The sequence below is a fragment of the Zonotrichia leucophrys genome, chromosome 4, assembly GCF_028769735.1.
Source record: "Zonotrichia leucophrys gambelii isolate GWCS_2022_RI chromosome 4, RI_Zleu_2.0, whole genome shotgun sequence".
In the NCBI taxonomy this organism is placed as follows: Eukaryota; Metazoa; Chordata; class Aves; order Passeriformes; family Passerellidae; genus Zonotrichia; species Zonotrichia leucophrys.
The window spans coordinates 23,479,163-23,501,295 of NC_088173.1; the positions used below are offsets into that span (position 1 = coordinate 23,479,163).

The following is a 22,133-nucleotide window of genomic DNA, read 5'->3' on the forward strand; positions in this document are numbered from 1 at the left end:
GTGGGTTAATGCAGTGACAAAATACATTTTACAACTTGCAACCAGTATCAGTAAATAGTAAAAACTAAAAAAAAACCAAAAACACATATGTAATGCATGTATTTCTTCCATATGTATTGTATGTAGGAATGAAACAATTCCTACATGTCCTGGTGAACTACCAGCTCTGCCTGAGACATTTCAATTTGTTCCCACCAGTAATGCGGGAACAGGGCAGAAGAGAAAGATATTAAAAACTGGAGAGGGAGTAAAATTGCAGTCATACATCTGAAGCTCTTGGCAAGATTCATTTTTTACAACAAATCTGTTTCTCAAGAAACTTCAGCTGAACCTCTGTTAAAATAATGAAGCCAGCGATAATTAATCTTACGCAAACAAGCAGATGCAAAGTGATTAATTTGTCACAGTTGCTTTGTTGTATGTGTATTTCTGTTGCAATTCTACTTAGTGCTGTACTGGTATCATGGAAGAGATATCAGAGAAAAAAGGTGAAGGAGCAGCACTCCAAACCAACACTTATTTTTATAAATTAGGTCTTTCTAAGAAGTAACTGCTGCTCATGGGGACTGATATTACAGAAATCAACCCAGGAATCAAATCTGAGGCATGCTGAGCTGCTTCAACCCTATCATTTTCTACTGGCCCAGTAGAGAAACAGTGTATTTTTAGCTTTGTTTTCACATCTCTTATGGCATCTGTGAACATTTTGTCCTTTTTCCTCACCATGTTCTTATTACTGGTCTTCAGAGTAAAATATGCTGATAGATTTGAAATGCTGAGTTAATAACTCTCCACTGAATATAATGAAAAGAAAAACACATCACTAATGTGCATCAATCCTAGACTGAAGATACTGCAGGTAGAAAACTTCACAGTAAAAGCATAATTAGCAGAAGTGTCTTCAGGATGATTCAAGAAACATTTTCATGCTTGCTTCTATATGCCACTTCTTGCAATATCCTGCAGTGATCTTTCAGGAAGTTTACCATATAGTTTCTGAATATATTTAAACATGCTCTTATTTACTGTCATCTACAGTCCCCCTGTACATAACAATAAACAGCACTGCACAAAATAATACATTAGCATTCTGCAAAAAATTCTGGAAAGGAAACCAAGACTACATGTGTGCATAAAGCAAAGTGATTACTTTAAAGTGATCAAACATAAAGATGGTTATCTGATTTTTGCTTTTGGTTTAAAGAAATTATGCACAGTCTATAAAGTGCCAGAAAAAACCACGAAGAGTATGTTCACAGGAGAAATAGTTCAGATAATCTTAAAGGAATAAAATTTTGTGCATTTTTTGTGTATGGACAGAAGAAATTGTGCAGGCAGTGGAAAAGAATCAAAAGGTTAGAGGAACATATTCTTTCACTTTTCAAAATCACTTCTGACAAAATGATTATCAGTTCACCACATCAGTGTATATTTCTATTCTCCTATGCTCCCAAACTTAGTACAATTTAGAAGAGATACCTGTCTTGGGAGAAGTCCTTCTGTCTCTAAGAATTACATCTCTATCTGAATTTCAGAATTAATAAAAACTAACAAAATTAGAAAGGCTTTTTCAGTGTGCTTAAACTGTGAGTCCTAAATGCTCCTGAAAATCAGGCTCACAATATTTCTCAGTCAGGTTTATTCCTGCCCCCGTGTCCCTCTACAAAGCTCCATTACTGGATAATAGTATCAGCAAGTGTCTCTCAGGACTGCTGTGAGGATTAACAAAACCACCTGTTGTTCAATATCTCTCAAAGTCTTAAACTACCTGAACCTTTCATACTAAAGATATGTTAGGCTAAAACAAGGAAAATACTCATCTGACTCAGTAACTCTCTAAAATTTACATTTAAAATTATAATGTGTCTTGAAACAAATGATAGGACATTTATAAGGCAGAAAAAAAGTGAAAGGTGTTTAATTAAAATGTATTTTAAATACAGATTTTAAATAATGGTAGCCATGCGAAGTTATCTTACTGTAGAATAAGAATAGAAAAGTATTCTCAAAAGTGGCATCCACAATATAATTGTAAATAATATAAATTCAAATACAGAATGAAAATGCAGAGCTAAAGTACAGAGGGTTAATACTGGGAGTTACCATTAAAAAGTCAATATTCATATACTTGGGTACCAGTGGTAATAAATCTGGATTAGATCTCCTAAAAAGCTTAAACAGTTTAAGAGCCTAAATTACACTTTCAGAAGTACATGAGCATTCAGACACATAATTAATTTCCTCTGACTTACAAGAATTATTTCAGCCAAGGTGACTGATGACTTTCATTATTTTAGTCAAGGGTGTTTTTAAGTTTAAATACATAGTAGAAAACTCATTCCTTTTATATTGCTTCAGGGCAAAATTCAAGCTATGTAAATTACTTTTATCTTTTTTTTTTCTTCCTGTTGACATATTGGATGGATTGTATGCATCTGCTCAGCTATGGCAAAGCAGCTGGCATACTGTAGCCTCATTGTCTAAGTCTGTACCACACTTTCAGTCTAGATCTCATTGGCTTTTACTGAAATTCTGGATAATACATGCCCAGAATTCTGAAACTGAGACATAAGCTTAAAGGTCCCTCAGTTCTTGAAGAGCTCTACCCCACCTCATTTTGAGAAGACAACTTAGGCTGATATGTCATTTACAAAAACTATTTACACCCTGTGTATTTCTAAAGCAGGACCTCTGCCATGCAGCAGTGTCTGAACAAGCAGGGACCATCTGGAGTTAAGAGACCACCACACACATCAGGTGTGAACCTGCTTGCAAACAGTTGCTTGACTGTTGCCTAAAGATTTGAAAACACATTTTTTCACTCACTGCAAGAAAGCAAATGGCAAATTTTGAAGTGCTGGTAACATGTCAGCTAAACAGAAACCGACATTATATTGCAAAATCTAGTACAGTGCAGAAATCTGTAAGAGGGAGATATAAATATTTAAACACTTGGCATTCCCTCAAGGACTTTTTGAAATCAAAAGTACTCTTTCAGGAACTGCACAAACTGCAAAGACAAATAATCAAGTATTTTCAAGTACTGTCAAGATAATAAATGTGTTAATGAAAGAGTGTTGCACAAAAGTCATCATTTTTTTCTGTGGAACATTTGGTTTTGCAAATGTAAATGTATCTCCATGGTTTAGATTAAATTTTTAATGTTTATGTTTGGAAAAAAACAAAATTACACTCTAGTTACTCATACCTCTGTCTCTGTACTCTTTCTGGACAAAAACCAAACCTGCATTGGTTCTTTTTTGCCCTTCATAGAAACTGGACCTCTGTACTCCAGGTGGAACTGAGGATCTGAATTTTCTGGTGTCATAAGACACCTGAAATTGAAAGAGAAAACATGTAAATGAATGGACTTTGCATGCATGCCACACACTATGCAATATATTAAACATGCTACATGTACGTGAGCAGACTATCAAAAGATTCAACTCCATCTCTACATCACTATTATACTTGCAGACCAATAACTGTGTACCATAATGCAGTTTGCCATACAGCTCCATGAGAACTCACAGACTTAAATAATGGTTGCATGAGGACTGTCACTTTCAACTCCAAAAAACCTTTATGGTATGCTGACAAAGTGATTTATTTTAAGATGCCAATACCAATAAAAATAGTACATCACTCACCTGTAAGTATATTCAGAGACATTGATCTTTCCCTTTTCTCCAGTAGTTTCTGTTCTGCTTGTAAGATTGACTGTATTTCCAAAGAGACAGTACCGTGGCATCCTTTGACCTATGACACCTGTGACTACCTCACCAGTATGGATTCCTATGGTTATCTTTAGAGAGAAAAAATTAAGTCTCAATATTCAAAAGTAACATAATTAATCTGATGCCTCTGACTAAACAGAGGCAACATGCCACTCGTATCTACTAGAGTTTATTTTCCCAAAATGCTACTCCTGCTTCTTCCAAGCGTTGCATTTTGTGGGTTTTATAACTTCTTTGTTTTTTAACTTTAGTACAGTGTCATGCCTCTGCCTTCCACATGAACAATCAAACTCTGTAATTTTCCAGCATCCACCCTGCTGTTATTATGTACTGTGAAAATAAAGCGGTGAGCAGAGAGACATACTCTGCAGGTCTGTGCTTAACGACTGCTCAGAAGGTGCAGAAAAGGAAGGCACGGGTCAAGAAAAAAGATGTTTCTCAAAGGAAAAATCACGGTATTTTGTATTCAGAAGGTCAAGAGATAGGACAGAGGTTTGGAGAAGCTCATTCTAGTAGCACATTACAGTTACTGTAAAGCCCCAAAGCTGAAGTACACAGCTGAAGTACACAGCTCTGAGCTAGGTGATAGAACAGCAGCATTCATGTAAATAGAAATATGCACTGCACTCAATCATTTTCTGCTCACAGCCTTCTGATGAGGACAGTCAATGCTGCTTGCCCAGTTCTGTATCAGTGCTACAACATCTCCAGAAAGTTCCACAATGAGTGAAATTCCACTAATATACAGTGGTGTCAGTAATCATTGCTGTACCTGTCTATGACACTGTAATTCTCTTTCTAATGCAATAATGTCTCATTCTGACATGAGGATCTGAGGTGTGATGAAAAATATCAGGGAGGAAATATTATTTTTCTGCTCCTTGAGTTGAAGAAGACCCAACAGACTACACTTGATGCACAATAGGAATTCACTGATTATATTGAAATTATCAGAAAACAGACATAAATGGTGTGGACTTAAATGAGTCCTTTACCTTTTAAAGCATAATAAGCATTTTAAGGTCTGGGAACTGGACATGTCACAGCTACACGTGACTTCTCATATTATTTGTATATATCAGTCTCAAAATCTAACAATAACAAGGCCCATCCCCTGCACGGACTGTGACTAGAGCATTATCTTATTTCAAAACATTACCATGCTGTCAGAGAATGAGTTTTCATTCAAGCCCTCATTTACTAACCTGTACAGGCTCACCATCTACTTGAACTTGGCCTGCAATTTCCATCATATCCAAAGCAAGGTGGCAGATAGATCGTGCATGGTGCATGCAGGGCTCTGGTAGACCACTCACTGTCATATACTTGTCCCCGACTGTTTCCACCTATCAAGATAGATATTTTTCAATTACTTCATTATTATGGTTTTTAGAGTACTAGAATTGATGCAGTGCTTCAAGACTGCTTCTCCTCTAAAAGAGTTCCCTTTCCCTTTCATTCAAATCACCCTAATTACTGTCATCTCTGCTTGTTATTGAAGGGGATTTATCATAAACCCACAATGTAGCAACTTACAATGACTGTGCTTGTGTAAACTTCATTCTCTCTTCTGGTGTCTTCTGAATGAAGCTAAGCTCTATGTTTGTTCTGACTCACACTCTTAATTCACATGGTACAGGACACAAAATTCAGTTCTAGCAAGACCTAGGAATGAACCTCATAGATATAAACACACAAGCAAACACATATGCATATTTATGGGATGCATATATATCTATCTCTGTACCTTCCTGCTACCAGCCACATTTGCAACTACACCTCACTCCTGAAGTGAATGAAGGCATGAAATTCACATTGAGTAACTGAATAGTAAGTCATAATTTACAATTAGAAGACCCAGGAATAGAACAGAAAAACTTAAAGCACAAGGTCAGAAGAACCACAAATGGCTTGTATGAGTTCACATCAGCTAAATGTGGAAGTACATTTATATGTCCACCTAATGGGTGACTGCAGAAATCATGATGAGAACTTAGCACTTTATGTTCCTTCAGACATTTAGAGATAACCAAAATACTCTTCTGTAGCTATCTAATATTAGATAAAACAGTTCAGACTGAGAACATAAGTTGTTTTTTTTTAAAGCCTAAAATCCAAGAAGATTGGAAAAGAATGACATCATAGCAAATTATAGAAAAGCAACAGGTTAGATTCTTCAAAAATCTTATGCTTACCTTATAAACAAATGGATTCCTTCGTGAATCAGTCAGAATATCAAATCTTGTGTAAAGATCATTTAAAAGATTGACAATTTTCATGGCTCCCTCTCCAGAGGCATGCTTGCTACAAAAGGCATTGAAGCCCACAATGCCACTGAAGAGAATGGTGACGTTGTCGTAGCGCTTGGCTGGCACAGGGCGTTTGTGCCTCAGCTCATTTGCCACTGAGGGTGGCAGAACAGAGTACAGCAACCTACACAGGCAAGGAAAGAAAGGCAAAAGTGAAAAAAGAGAATCTGGAGAAAGCTGTTTACAGCAGCACTCTTCATATATTAAATTCCTACACCCACAGGGTTTATAACATTCTCCCACCATCAACAAGCAACAGAAAAAGTCCTTATTGAAGAATATGTTATTTGGAAAACAGGAAGTAATCATACCATTTAGAACACATTAGTATACATCTAAATTATCAGCAAAATGAGACATGTATTATTAATTCTTCTGATATGATTTGTTAGTAGTGTCTAGGATTCTTTTTACTTCTTTCTGCCACATCCTCAGCTGATATAACATGGTTTTTCTCACAGAACCATAAAAACTGCAAAAAAGACTACGAAGAGATCAAACAGTTTTCCATCTCTGATCAACTCATGCATTTCTAAATGCTTGCTCTCTGTTGAGCTTGCTGATTTTAGGGTCTAGAGAGTCTTTTTAATAGTCTATATGATGTATTAACACTTGTTCATATTACAAATCACACATACAGACCTTCACCCTATTTTCCTGTGTCTTCCTTCAATTATCTAACTCCTATCTTAAGGTCCTTTTCCCTCTCTGACTTTTTCACAAATCTTGAAAGTCATTTTGTCCACAGCCTCCTGCACAACCCCTCATTAGTTGCATTTTTGGCAAGTTCACTCCTTGAGTTATAATTAGTGAATACTTTTGGCACATTACACAGTAAGTGACACTATCTGTTCCAGCAGCTGCCATGAAGGCAAGAACTCCTGAAGATAAAATGACTTTATAAAGTAAGCCAACAGGAATAAAGAGAAAAAATACTTCTTAGGCTTTGTTTTCTCTGGTTCTTCTGTCCATCCCTTTCAAATATTTTTAAAATAATTTCCATTACTCCATTACAGAAAAAACGTATCTGTCAATAGAATTAATACAGAGATGGGACTGTGTTTTATAAATAAAAGTCAATCATGAACTCCATGCTACTTTTTGCAAAAGCTTTTTTTTAATTTGCCAGTCGTTGAGCTGAAATGCCATAGACTAATGACTTTTGAAACTGACTTTACAGTTATCTGTAGTACAGTATTTGGGGCCCAATGCACACTTACTTATGTGTTATTTTTACGTACATATATCTAGATAAACCCAAATTCATTTCTACAAGTAACTACTACATCAAATTCATAGCATTAAGCTATTCCCAAGTTTCAGCCTTACACAAACTGCTTTCAGTTATGTTTTTCTGTTCTATTATCCGGTGCCAGAAAGATAAAAGTTGGTTTACTGAACTCTGTCAAATAACAGCACTCGGGCATTCATCAAATTCACCTTCATTACAGGGTGTCATGGTTTGACCAGGAAGGAGTGGGAATTCTGGGAAGCTGTGGTCAAACCAATGAAGGTTTTGGGTTTCATACTGACACCTGGTGTAGCCAGTGGGGTTTGGACACACCTCCGAGAATACACAGGGGTTAAAAGCAAGGCACTGCCCTGGCACTTCCTCTTTTGGACATCGTCGGGCGAAGAGGTCAGATCCCTTCCCCCGCCCAGCCCGCTGCTGCTGGGCAGGGGAGGGGCGGCCATGCGGTAGGCCAGGGGCCTGGACCGAGGTGGGGGTTGAGGGGCTTTCAAGGATGGAAGGGTGGCGGAGCCCCAAGAGACATCGAGCCCTCGGGCAGCCAGCGCCCCCCCCCGGAGAGAGAGAGAGAGAGAGAGCCGGCGGCACCGAATGTGATGGCAGCCAGCCAGGAGGAGAAGGGGGGAGGGAGAGTGCCGGCCGGCCGCAGCAGCAGCACGTGTGGGAGTATCATCTCGTCCCAGGACAGACAGAGACTGAAAACTTTTAACCCTTTCTTGCATGATTGGGGCCTTGCAAAAATGCTAATCCTCCTCGAAGCTGAATAAGAAGGGAGATGAGAGATGAGATGAGACAAGGACTTTGGCCCGAAGATTGTGGAGATGATTGGATGGGGAGAGATGATTTGGAGTGGCCTTTTGGCTGGACTTTTTCTTGTAGCCATGGACTCAGTTGTTCCTGTGACACAGACTGCATTTAGGGGGAGGCAGTGCCTCAAAACCAGGAGGGTTCATTCGTGAGGACCCCCCGGCCCCAGGGGGTTGGAAAAATATGGGGGGGACAGATGTCCCAAAAGCAGAGACTGTGCCTTTTTGGAGTGAGACAAGGCATCCTTGAAAGACAACCCTAAAAGCAGCTCTGGCCATGTCTCGGTGGTGAGAGCACTGGGCATGGAAGGAACATGTCACAAGCGGCAAAAGGACTTTTTTTTCCCCGGGCGGTGCCGAAGTGACAAGGAAGCATCCGAGGTTTCAGTGTGTTTCCAGGAGAAGCCTATGGAACAAGAAGGACTCCTTTCCTCTTCATGAACTGCAGTTTGAGTATACTAAAGTGTCGTGCCGGGCTGGGCAGTTGGTGTTTTTGAGAGAATGTATTGGATTGGGAAAGTCAGGGAGTGGGGAGGAGGAAAAGTGGTTTTTGTAAGGTTTTCAATTTTTTTTTTCTTTTCCTTATAGTCTTTCCCTATTTTTCCTGTAGTTTTAGGTAATAAAGTGTTCTTTATGTTTAAGTTGGAGCCTGTTTTGCTTATTCCTGGTCACATCTCACAGCAGACACCAGGGTGAGGCATTTTCATGGGGGCACTGGCTCTGTGCCAGGCTCAAACCATGACACAGGGACTGCATGTAAGATTCCAAAATTTTAGGTAATTCACAAGTAAAAATGAATCGTCAGTTCCTTTTTTATAACTTTTCTTGTCAGGGAGGGAGCCATCAAAACATCTAGGCATATAATGGCCTAGACTGTGGGTGACATTTGACAATCTAAATAAAGAAATACCCTATTAAATGTTCTTTCTCGACTCCAAAATTACCAGTCCTGATTATCTCTGATATTCCTTACAAGATTCTGTTATTCTTTAAAGAAGGTAGCTATAAATAATATATTGCTCTGAGTGTTTCAGCCCAAAATTGGGATTTGGTTCTCACGTGTCTGTCTTTTTCTTTTCATCCTCCAGTGCACGCAGAGTGTGCTGCAGTCGGTCAGTGAGGATCTCAAGCTCCTGGGTCAGTTTGTATTCCTCTCGGAACTGCTCTCCCAAAAGAACCAGATCACGGGTGGCATCATGTAGTGGGATATCACTCAGATATAAACCTCTCCTCGTTAAATCATCCAAGTTCATCACACTGCAAAGCAGAGAAATATACACTAATACGGGTAAAATGAAACTTGACAAAGGAGCATTTAAAACTCAAAGAAACAGCAGTCTGCCAAATAACAGTAGAAAGATGAAGCTTCTGAAATTGTGATGAGCTGTACAACATATTCTAGGAAAACCTTATTTGTGATCATCCATTTTAACCCACAGCACTTGATTTTTGTGTTTAAATACAGAATTCTCACAAAGAGTTCCATGAGCATATCAAATGCATGTACTTCAGCACACAAAGTGAGGTTATGTAAAGAATCTTTCCATTCAATCCTCTATTCCAACCACTTTTTTATCACCAATCTATTACATTTAAACTACTGCAAAAATACACGAATCCACATAGAAAACCAAATCATTGTCACATTTCTTAGCATTCTCTGAGTAAAAACAAAACTTGCTAAAAAAAAAAAAGTAATATGAGGAATAACCTTTTGTACAAACTGGGCAAGAGCAAGCCAATGTTTATACTGAGTATTTAATACTCAGTCAAGTTGCAATGCTTAAATGCTCCTACCTCTTTTTCTATAAACACATCAAAACCAATTAAATCAATACTTGAACCAATTAGTCTCTGTAGTACTACTCTCATAAGTGTTCTTAAAATTAGTCATTGTAAAATGAAAATCAATATCATAGAACTCTCTAGGTTTGAAGTACCTTGGTGAACAAAGAAAGAGAATGCTGTCTGCTTCAGGCAAGTAGATCATTTGCCCTTTCAGGCGTAGGCAGCTGATTTCTGTGCCAGTCAGTTCATCTTCGCACTCCAACTTTTCCACATCCAACAGCCCCTCCTGGTGATGAAAAGCCACCACTGTGTAAGGGCAATGGTGTGTTATGTACCAGGCCTAGTCTGTACATGCATTCAGTACAAAGGCAGTCAGAATATTTGGAATAGACTTACAGCTTACACTAAGCCCTGATTAACTTCTCGTTTGAACACCATGCACTGTCTGTATTTTAATATTATGTTTTGCTACCTTGAAGACACAAAGCATGGTATCTTTCTTTACATTCATGTTTGTAACTCATTGTTTTCCACATTGCTCCTTAACAATAGTTTTGACAATAGCATTGCCTGTTCTGTGAAGTTCTACCTGTGCCTGAGATCATCTCTAAGAAATCATCCTGGTTTCCCTCAGGTACAGTTTTCTTTAAATAAACAGGGTCCTTGATGTAGTAGGCATTACTCTACACACTGCATCTGCTCATATCACACACCTTGTCTCCTGCCCTCTTTAGAGAACAGGACACAGACCTTTGTATGAACATAGGAGTCCAAGCAAGAACACATTTCATATTTGTCTCCCACACTCTTATGAAATAAAGTAAATGTAATTACCTCTCTACATTTGCTTTGATACAACACCATAAACTAGACTGGCACCTTGCAGAGAAAGCATGAGACATGAAGTGTGTTTACTTCACCACTCCTATAAAACACTCTGCTTAACAGCCTTTCACAAATTCATACCTGTGACTCTCTCTTGGCTCAAGACTCAAATAGGTTTGAGCATACTACAGAGAATTTTCTCTGAAGACATCTGAGCTTTCTGCACTTCTTATCTCTCCAAAGCACACATCCTTAAAGAAAAACAGGGAAAATATTCTCTAGTTACCTTAGTCCTCAGTACGAAGACTGTATTGATATGGGAGAGGATCCCATGGAAGCTAATATCAATATGAGGCCGGACCAAGGAAAAAACTGACAGCAGACTGCAATTTCCTGGCTGCAGCTACAATATTAAAAAACAGAAAAGAGGAAAAAAAACCCAAGTGTTACACTTTATAATAAAAATATACATAGAGTAATTATATTCCATTTTATTAGATGACAATAGCAAATAGAAGAGAATTTATGCATCTCTTCATTGAATAACAAAGTTTTTAAATTATTCTCTTACTGCATATGGACATGACCATAAGGAACAAAGCTGCTGTAGAATTAGGTTATTTTCAAGTCCTTTTTCTAACAAGAGAAGCACAATTTAGTAAATATTATACAGTTACATTGGAATGCTGTTTAGACAGAGAATCCTAAATCTGTTTTATTCATCTTTATAATTAACCTGTGAAGCATCTATCACTATGAATTTTCTATGGCTATCCATGTATAAGAATCATCTAACCTGTGGAAGGACTCTGTATATAGCATTGCCACACTGTGTGACCACCAGATCTCTGTCAAATATGATGTGGAAAGGAAATGCCTTGCAGAAAGTGTAGGGACTGATGCGAGACTCTTGGGTACCGTTTTCCTCAAATCTGTCAAGGTCCTCATAGTAGTCCTCTTCTTTAGACTCTTTTTCTTCAATTAAAAATTGAATGTGGTCACACTCCTCATTTCTCTGTTGAATAACCTAGAGAAATTGAGAAAATATGAAAAACTGAAAACTCTGCTACTCAATGGTAACTGGAGTGCTACTATGGAGACAGGAATGTATTTAGAGGAGAAAGATAAATTCAAGAATTATACTGACATCTTGAAAAATACCATATTCTAGTAAGAATTTGTGATTTCACAGTCTTTGTAATTACAGGTGAATAATTATGCCTTTGCTTAGCCACAGTTGCTCTCTACAAGAGCAACATAGTGAAGATCACCCAAATACAATTTATTAAGCCTGAGTGAAATGCAAATCCTGAAATGAGGGGTCAAGGCTCAGGTTGTACTTGATTTTTTTTCTTGCCAGAAAATAGGGTGGCCCCTTCCCCTGAAATGAACCTGTGTGAGCTTTGAATCCCACAGAACCCCATAATCCTTACTTTGATCAAAGATATTTGCAAGGCCTATAACACAACAGCAAATAGTGCCGACTGTTTAGTGATGACTAAACAGTGCTAAGAGGGTGGATATGTCACTGACAGCAAGAAGGAAAGTGGATGGAACACGTTAGGATATACAGTCCCTATACATTCCAGCAGACTGCAAGATCAGAGCCAACAGACAAAACTAAAAGCAATCTTCTCTGGGCTGTATTCCACATTAAAGGAAATGACAGCAAAACTAGAATCATCTACATCAGTGGAATATCAAAAAGGTGTCCTTAACACAGCATTACACTCTTCAGTAATTTTACTCAAAGTTAGTAAAAAATATGAAATTAATAGGGATTAGTTTATTTGCAGCGAGAGTCATGTATGGCAATATAATTTAAGGTAATAACTAGTAGAATAACATCATTTACCCTGAGAAGCCAAATTCACCTCTTTTCAAATTTAATTACACTTAATGATTGGGAAAGAACAATTCTATTTACATAGTATTGTTTAACAGCTTTTTTCTGGAACATGTTCCACCTGATTCTACTTTCATGTTGACTCTGATCCTAAAGTCACTGAAGCAAAAAAAAAGATTTCTTAAAATTTCTAAAGCATCCTGATTTTGCCCTTTACACATAGTCTTAACCACAGAGATTAACAGTTACAATTTGAAAACAGAACAGATATGCACAAACACTGCAACTGATCCCTAAGATGTTAAGTTTATTAAATATTTGATCTCCAAAACTGCCAAAAATAGTACTTGATGGGCTAGAGAGTGCTGATGCCTTTTTTTGTTCCTAAACAAATGGAGGAGCGTAAAACAACAAAACAGTATTTTACTGTTACATGATGATTAATTTAAGGTGGCAGAGTTCTTTCATCTATAAATTGACTACTCATTTGAAGGAAAGAGGCTTTTCTGGAGGACAGTTTAGAGCATGAGCCCGATTTAGGTGCTCTATAGCTGTGTGCTGCATTATTCTCCTCTTTCTATTGCTTATGAAAGTAACTCAGAGAAAGATCAGCCTACTAAATTTACCAGCTAATGTAGGTACCCAAAGCTGCATGTACAAATAAATTCAAATGTTGATGATGAGAAAACCTAACTGCCGCAAAAACTGTACTGGTAATCCACATCTCAGTGTATGACAAAGATAAGTGGGAAATTATGACCTAAGAAGGGGTAAGCCTCAGAAAAAATCAATGGTGGTCATCTGAGGAGAACATATTAAGTGGGTTTGTCTAGGAGAATGGAACATAGTAGATGAACATCTAGTTTTCCTCTGAATTCAGAATTTAAAGGTTTTCCACATCTTCCTTTTAAATCATTATCCCTGAAATTGTGAGACACTGAGGTCATATTGAAGATTATCAGATGGCAGTCAAGAGTCTTAGCTCTTACTTTCTGTCATTCATGCACACTCCCACAGGTTTTATTTTAACAGTACCATTATTGTGGCCAGAGATAGCTGAGATTACACACAGAAACCTTTTCAAAATTTTGAAGATTTATCTGTAGAACTGATCTACGCTTCCAGATTATTTCCAGTCTTGGATCTTAAAGTGTTGCTCTTGCCACAAATGGAAAAAAAATCCCTGCATATTTTGGATAAAAACCTTCTTAATTCAGCAAAGGTGATTTTATAGAAGCTAATAATTTTTAAGGAAATGTTCATACTAACAACACATCATCTTCCAGATAGATTATCCCCTTATAGCCACCTTAGTCCCTGCACACTAGTATTCTGTTACCAACTTGTACTTACAGACTTTTTCCTGCTACAATGCAGCATTTAACAGGTTGCTTTTAATAACTTCCCATTTTATTTCATCTATTATAAATGAATGATGCATCAGTGAACAAAACTCAGGCTTAGATTAAGAAAACTACCTATAAAAATAGAACTGCTACATGCTTCCAGACATCTAGCTAGTTTGAGCCATGACCCTCTGCAGATCCAACAAGCTCACATAGTGACAAAGTCAGTCCTCACACATGCTGTGCTATTTTCCTAACCTTTACAGATTAGAACTGTGCCAGTAACAGTGAAAAGCTGCAAATTTCCCATGCATCTTCAAGTTCATTTGAAACACTATTTTTGACCAGACTCCAGGGCATCTAAAAATGCCTGCTCTATTAGTGCAACATGCTAGTACAGCAAATGAACACCAGGCCAAACACATGGACATGTGTCAGACCTACAAGACAGACATAGAGCCAGCAGCACATTCCTGGTAAACATGATATGCTGTGGACATGGCTGGTTTATGCAATTTTATTCTGATCATTCATGCACAGACACTTATTAACAGATGCTCTAATCATACCCCTCTCCAGGCTACAAAATCTACTGATGCATCCCTAATTAACTTCCCAATGGATATGCAATTTCATTATGTCCTTTCTGCTCACAACTTATGAACTATCTAATCTTCCTATCTCATTACATCATTCAGCTTGTCAGCAAATTCAAAATTAGCACTTTTGACTGTTAATATAAGATGTTAAATTCTGTTCCTTCACCCTTACACCTATAGATCCAAACTAACTGGCCAGGTATTTGTTTGGCATAAGGACCTGCCCTAGATCCATCGCTAAGCTTAAGTAGAATAGAACTTATCTACTGTTTCATTCTGCAAGCAAAGTTTGCAGGCCACACAATTTCAGTATCATTTAAATACTGTTGAAGAAGCCTCTGATAAATGCTTGACAAATCAAAGTTCAGTCACAAAGCAACAAAGCTAGCAATCAAGTCTAATTCTTCCTCCCCCTGCAGTCTTAGCTGGTGAAGTGACATCAGTTCACAATGTCTAAGAGCTCAATCACCATAGTAACTGCAGTTAAAACTGAAGGGAGAAATCAATCTCTTGGTTTCAAAGAGAATATATAACATCTTACTGCTAACCTGCCTGTGCCTTCCAGGAGATGCAGCTTCAGAGTTTGTCCTTGCCTAATCAAGTGAAAAGTCACACCAATATTTCAGGGAATGACAATTGAGAGAAAAGTTATTTTAAAATGAGTGTGGTTTAATGTATTTGGTGAGCTTCACACAAGATATTAAATCAAGAAGTATTGCTGTGATACAGAATATGTAATGAGCACATGCTATCTGTTAAGCTGTCACTATGTGTCTACAAGACTCAATTCTGTAGATCTGAGCATATCCCCAGGACACACTTGTATTTCAGCATGGCAGGACAGAATGTCCTTGGACAGGGCTCTTTTTTGATGTGATTGTGAAAATTAATACAAAAACAGGGGAGTTTTGCCCTTTAAAGGCCAATACAGCATGAAATTCTTGATCTCTTCTGATCAAAACTGACTGTGCAATGCTCCTTAACAAAGTTCACTGTAGCTGCTTCAGAATGATCCCAAGACAAAGGAGTTCAACTGTGGAAATGGCAGTGGAAAACTTTCAGTTTTGCATACCCAAAGATAGAACCATGGGGATATCTGTCCCTGGCAGCTGGCTTCAGAGCAGACTCTCACTTCAGCAAACCACTGTGCCTGGAGATAGTGAAGTTTACAGCTGCCCCAGTACCAAAATTAGAGACTGACCATGCTCCATGACTGACTTATCTTCACGCACAGTTGGCATTGTAATGTGTGGACCAGCATTGCTTGTCTTCCATGATAAGTACCCAAGTATTTTTTAGACCAGCTCTCCAGCTGGTCACATCTTCACTTTGTTTTTTCACACTGCCATTAGTAAGCCTGAAATTGTCATCTTGTCAAGGACTTTCCCTGTTCTTTTCTCATTTTATTTTGTAAAACATCTTCCCTATGTAAAAGATTGTGACAGTCTCCTCTCAAATAACAGAACTGCAGAAGTCTGCTCTCCCAACAGATTTTTGGGCTCTGCTGGATTATGTACAACACTCTTTGTTGTCCATACCATTAGTAGCCTTGAGGAAATCCCTGTCCTGACTTCACCTTCACAGGTCACCCTCATTTATATACAAATAACCTCTGACAAGTGAAGCAAGAGAAGGCATAGCCAGTAGGCTGCTAACAGAGATCTCATGACAAAGTTTGTCACCAGCATTGTGATGATTTTTCAGTTCTCATACTGAGACTGGCAGAACATGAACATTCTTAGTGCATACACAAAGTCAGCAACAATTTTAGAGACAATATCTACTGCAAAAAAGATTTAGTCTTAGCTCTATTTGCTAAAAATGGATTACCGTATCACAGAAGATAATGGAAATTTGATTTGAACTAATTAATTAATTAATGTCAACTTGGGCTTTCCTGAACTATTCAGCCGGAATTTTGAATCCAAGCTCAAAACAAACTGGTTTCCTTTCAGTGCTAACAACATCTAACAGAAACAAAATTACACTTCCCCCCCAGCCCCATCCCCTCTTTGCTTCCGCACACACACACTCTAGGTGTTAAAAGAGAAAGTAAACTTCCCAAAGGACACCATTCTGGAAAAAGGAAGCCCTATTTTATTTCAGAAGATGTATGGTTTTAGATAAATACATATATATATACACAAACACACACACACACATACACACAAAATTGTTGTGTGACTCTGAAGAAAGATGATAAAATGTAACCTTTTTTTTTATTCAGCTACTTCTCCACCCAAAGAAACAATGTGAGACAAAACAAGAACAATAGTTCTTTAATATTTAGTTTCCTCTTGTGATCATTAGCTGGTTTTCTCTGCAGGTTGAGGAAGGTGATCCTTCCCCTCTCCTCAGCACTGGAAAGCCACACCTGGAGTGCTGTGTCCAGCTGTGGGTTCCTCAGTTCAAGAGAGACATAGAGCTACGAGACAGAGTCCACTCCCTCTAGGGAGGGCTGCTAAGATGATCAAGGCCCTGGAGCATCTCTCAGAAGAGGAAAGAATGAGACAGCCAACACTGCTTAGCCTGGAGAGCAGATGGCGTAGCAGGATCTCATCCATGCACACAAATACCTGAAGGGAGGGTGAAGAGAGAATGGAGCCAGGCTCTTTTCAGAGCCTGCTCAAGAGGCAAGGGGCACAAACTGACACACAGGACATGTTGTCTGGACATCAGGAAACACTTTTCTACTATGAGAGAGATGGAGCACTGACACCTGTTGTCTGAAGAATTTGAGAGTCTCCATCCCTAGAGATAGCTGAAAGATGTCTGAGCATGGCCCAGAACAGCTGGCCCTAGGTGGCCAGCCACAAGCAGGTGAGGTTGAACAAACCTCTGACCTCCAGAAGTCCCTTCCAACCTCAGCCATTCTGTAACCCATGAAACAAAATCTAACCACTTAATGAAACAAAACCAGCATTAACAAAACCAATTAATCTCTGTTACCACCTATACAGAGACTTGTAATATATTAGACAAATTCAACCAAAGTTTCATGGAAATACAAAATTAGAAGCATGTATTCTCTCAAGCAGATTTATATAAGCATTTCTTTAAAACAGATGGAGAAGAAAAGTGGATAACAAAGTATTAAACATCAAATTGCAAATATCAACATTATACTAACATAAAGAGAATTGCAGAACTTACTAAGTCAGTCCTGTATCGGACTGTCGTGTAAGTTGTTTGGATAAAGACATTTGAAAGGACAAGTCAGAATCTTTCTGCAAGTCAGAAGATGACTCCCGTAATAACATTGGAAACTTTGAGCTAGGCACTGCGGTTTTTATCAGATTCAATAAACACCCCATTCTTCCTTAAGCAAAATGATAATTAGGTTCAAAACAAAAATTTTACCGTAGAGGCACTGATTGGTCCACAAAACTTGAAGGAATTAAAAGCAATTCCATTGTTTTTCTGGGCTGTGCTGTTTCAAACAATGCATTGCTGACAGACTAAAACACAAAAGCATTAACTCACTAAATTATGAGGCAAAGAATGGAGATGAAATAAGTTGGTCTATTTTTTCTCCTATTCTCAATATTTTGAACAGTGAAGCTACCTACTTATTACAATGCCAGACTTTACTTTAAAACCCTTACTCCATACCACTCCTGATTAATATCTGACCTGTGGAGTAACAGAGGAAGACTTCAGCATCTGTGGATAAGCTGCAAATTTCAGGTTTTATTTTTTATCATTTTTAGAGAATAAATTCTCTCCTTATCTACACTGAAGTTTCTGAGTACCTGTGGAGTACAGCAGTGTGCAATGTCCTAGAGATGTCAAGACACAGGCTTCATTAATCAGGAGAGGCATGAAAATGTTCAGGGTTAAGGGTACATTCTAACAGGGAAAAGTTTAGAACTGGGGTAACAGACAAAATAAGACAATATAAACTTTCTTCAGTTTAGAGTTTAATACTATTTTTAGGCACCTCTGTGCTTCTACCTCAGACAGTCTAGAAGAACAGTGTAGGTTGAAATTAGACTTTGCATCCATTTACAGTAGGTTTGACTAATAGTATTAAATACCTATTTACTTACAGTACAACTGTAAAATTTCCAGAAAAGCCTAAACCAGTCAAATTAATATAAGAAGTAAATACATAATAAATATTTAAACCTCTTTAGAACACATATTATTTGTGAGAAGTTCTAGATGGATATTAATACAATTTTCTCAGCAAAGTAACCTTCAGATTGAGAGGACAGTTTATCAAAAGTTTGTGCTGCTAGATGCTTTGGACAACCCAGATTTCTCCTCTGCCCCATGGATCACTTTTGCCTCTGTGTGGGACCTCTGAGAGACAAAACACTAAGCCACGTAAAGGAACACATGAAGATTAAAAAATCCAAAAAAGAAACCCCGTTGTTTTGAACCCAGTTCACTTCCTCAGTATAGTTTATTTTATAACTTGACACCAGCTGGAAGGCAGAGCTGAAGAAGCTGCTGAAGGACAAACCTGAGCACTGAGAGAACAGGGACTGCTTAAGCTGCTACCAAAAGAAATGCTCGTCAAGCAACAGCTTCAGCACTTTTGCAGCCAACTTTCCAACATGGTGCTCCTTGTCTGTCTCAACACTTCAAATAAACAGGGAACTAAAAAGAGGATTGGTTTGATTGTGTTGTATCCTTCTGTATCTGATTACCAACACCTGCTGCAAAGTTTGAACTGTGGCTTTCTACAACATAGAATCTAAACAAGGACACAAATATATCACCCACTATACACAACTAGACATGTACTATAAACTTGAGCTAGCTTAGAACAGGAAATCTGAAAGGCAAATACTTCAATACGGCAGTAAAAATATCTTTGTTATTGGATTGCTTGCAAATCTCTCACCTGAGCAAGACCGTGTTTTTGTGAAAAAATAATGAAAGAATTTTCTCAGAGAGCATACAATGAAACTGCTAGAAATGTAGTGGGAATGACTAGGGAATATTTAAAAAACCCAAAGATTGATTGGTGTATCTGCTTAGATTCTTTTCTACTTGATGAAAAAAAATTATATTAGTTTCAATATTTCTAATAGAAAAAAGCTTTCATTTTTTGTTTCTCCCCCCACACCTTAGACCAAACTCTGATTTTATATTATTACATATACAGCACCTGATTAATCAAATCTTTCTGTTACTCTGTAGGGGCAAGGAAGAAGTCTCTTTCCCATTTTACAAGCGAGAGCGCAATCATGTCATTACATTAACTCTGTCACTGAGGAACATTTTTTTCACTTCTGGGGCTCTAGGTGTATATCCAGTCACACTTCCATGCAATGACAGCAAGAAACCCACAAGCATGTATTTTTTTCTGGCCAGAACTTGGCATGCTAGCTGGGAGGAAAACAGTGCTTGCTGCCCAGGCCTCACCAATGAAGATCAGCCTCACAGTCTGCACACAGATTAAGAATATAGGACAAAGAGGAAATGTCTGCGTTCTCAGAGAACACAGTAAACAGTAAGAAATATATGCCAAACATAAAATAAAGGGGGGAGAAAAGCACCCCAAATGAGCCAGTATTAATTTCTTTACATGTGCTTTTCTGAATAAGGGGATATTGTTCTGTACTGTTCCCAGTCAAGTCTGGCTGCCAGTTAGAGCTGGCCTTCTCAGCACATAGCTGTGTCCTTCAAGCAACACAAACGATGATGGCTCTTCCTGAGAGTCATGCCACTTCTTCACAGGAGACAGCAACATGAAAATTACTGTTTGCCATCACTTCACCTTTAATTTTCTTGGTTTTTTCCTATTGACATAAATTTTCAATGAGTATATAGCTTCAGACATTACCTTCATGTCTATTTCTGTTCCATGGATCTGTTGAGCTACTGTTTTGATGATGCCAATGACAATATCCTGCAGACCTTCTCTTTCAGAATAGTAATGCAGAATGAGTCCCTTCCCCTTCTCTGCATCCGTGCATCTGAAGGAAGGGGCTCGCATACCCGGGTAAATTGTAGCAAGGTGGTCATGCAGAGCATCCAGGTTCTGGAAGAAGAAATTAAAAACATGATTATAAGGCATTCACTCACTATTTATGAAGAAAGCAAGCACATATTTTGTCCAATCTGAATGTCCCCTTTCTCCTAGTGCTCATACTTCTACATATTTGCCTTATTCTCTGTAGACCTGCCGTCACAGCAGGCTTTTCAGGTAGCCCAAAATGTTCTATCCACCATGGCAACATTTGAACAATGAATGGCATAAAAATAAGGACTACTATAAATTACTCAAGATAGTAGGAAGTCGTGCTTGATTATGCTGTATTTTGAAACATTCAGATGATTAAAGACCTTCTGTGTGTTTCTCAGTCTGGTTCCTCATCCAGTTTCATTCCTCCCAATTCTTGTCTCTATAATCTACTCTTCAAATATGAGTTCAGGAGCCAAATACAAATAAGCATGTCTGAATAAACATAAATCTTTGTCCTTATTATCAGTGAAAAAGCCTAGTTCTGACACCTTAAAATCAAGTTTACAGGGCCTGACAAAGTTCAAATTTTAAAGTAAAGATTTAAATGCTTGAAAGACCAAACTTAAATATATCTTTTCATTTGACAATAATTGAAAGACTCCACAAAATAAACAGAAATAGCACAGCTGTTGTAATAATTTATCAGGAAAAGTTGTTCAAAAAAGGGAAGAGTTTTTTTTTTCCCTGCTATTCTCCCAGAATGTTCTCCCACATGTTTAACTTTAAATTTCAACCAGACAAATTGTGATATGGAGAGGAAAGCTGAATTATAAACTTAGGCATACCTGATCAGGATATTAGAAAGAACAGTGAGATCAAAATCACACTTAAAACACAACACTTGATTCAACTTTGATTGTGAAGCAATTATCAAGGATCCAAGTTGTTATTTACTGTACATTTAACACAGAAAGAGAAACCTACTTTGCAGGATAGAGCTGCAACCCACAATTTTTTTTTTATCCTCTAAAATTCACACAACTCTTTGCATCTTAAGACCAGAACTTTACTGCATATTTTAAATGTTGTTCTCTCACTGCCCTGCAAGTGACTGCTACCATCAGGCTTTGCATATTGTTTTCTGCCAACACAGGAAGTGAAGTGAAAATATTTTCAATGTGCTGTCTGGGAAATTCTCCACCTTTCATGAGCATCTGTCGATCATCAATTTGTGGAGGCACACTGAACTTGATTTCATGTGAGCTGTGAAGTGCTTGAACAGCTGCCTTTTCTCTTGGAGACCTCCAGACAAAATGACACTCTTAGCAATGAATTCCGTGGGATGCACTTAGCCTGGAATTTCCTCCTTCAGTTTTTCAGCTTGTTTCAAATTCATGTTTTTGTTGCTATATCAACATCTCCAAATTAGAACATGAAGAGGCAACAATCTGGGTGTCAATTCATTCCAGCTGTTAGTGGGCACTGACAAAAAGACAATGCTTGAAGGCAAATTCTGTAAGAATTTTGCAGGGTTCAAGACAATGAAATTGGAAGAGACTGCTTTGAAAGAGTGTGGATGAGAAAAGAGCAAGAGAGATGACTGACTCTGAAAGATTGCCCCACCACCTCCTTCAATGGATGCAGAGCTGCAGTTTCAGTAGATATGCCTCAGAAACAGCTGGGATATATCGACCTTTTGGAGAAAAAC

The 22,133-nt window shown here is 38.1% G+C and overlaps 1 protein-coding gene across 1 annotated transcript in view; it reads right to left on the bottom strand.

The window, feature by feature from the left end:
* Nucleotides 1-22,133, bottom strand: part of GUCY1B1 (guanylate cyclase 1 soluble subunit beta 1) — a 43,207-nt gene that overhangs the window by 1,379 nt on the left and 19,695 nt on the right. Inside the window, exons 5-13 of the mRNA XM_064710797.1 lie at nucleotides 20,303-20,500; nucleotides 11,511-11,741; nucleotides 11,001-11,117; nucleotides 10,042-10,175; nucleotides 9,161-9,358; nucleotides 5,933-6,170; nucleotides 4,943-5,083; nucleotides 3,651-3,805; nucleotides 3,209-3,335 (exon numbers count right to left, since the gene is read on the bottom strand). Of these exons, the coding sequence (XP_064566867.1) occupies nucleotides 3,209-3,335; nucleotides 3,651-3,805; nucleotides 4,943-5,083; nucleotides 5,933-6,170; nucleotides 9,161-9,358; nucleotides 10,042-10,175; nucleotides 11,001-11,117; nucleotides 11,511-11,741; nucleotides 20,303-20,500 (1,539 nt within the window). The remainder of the gene's footprint in view (nucleotides 1-3,208; nucleotides 3,336-3,650; nucleotides 3,806-4,942; nucleotides 5,084-5,932; nucleotides 6,171-9,160; nucleotides 9,359-10,041; nucleotides 10,176-11,000; nucleotides 11,118-11,510; nucleotides 11,742-20,302; nucleotides 20,501-22,133) is intronic.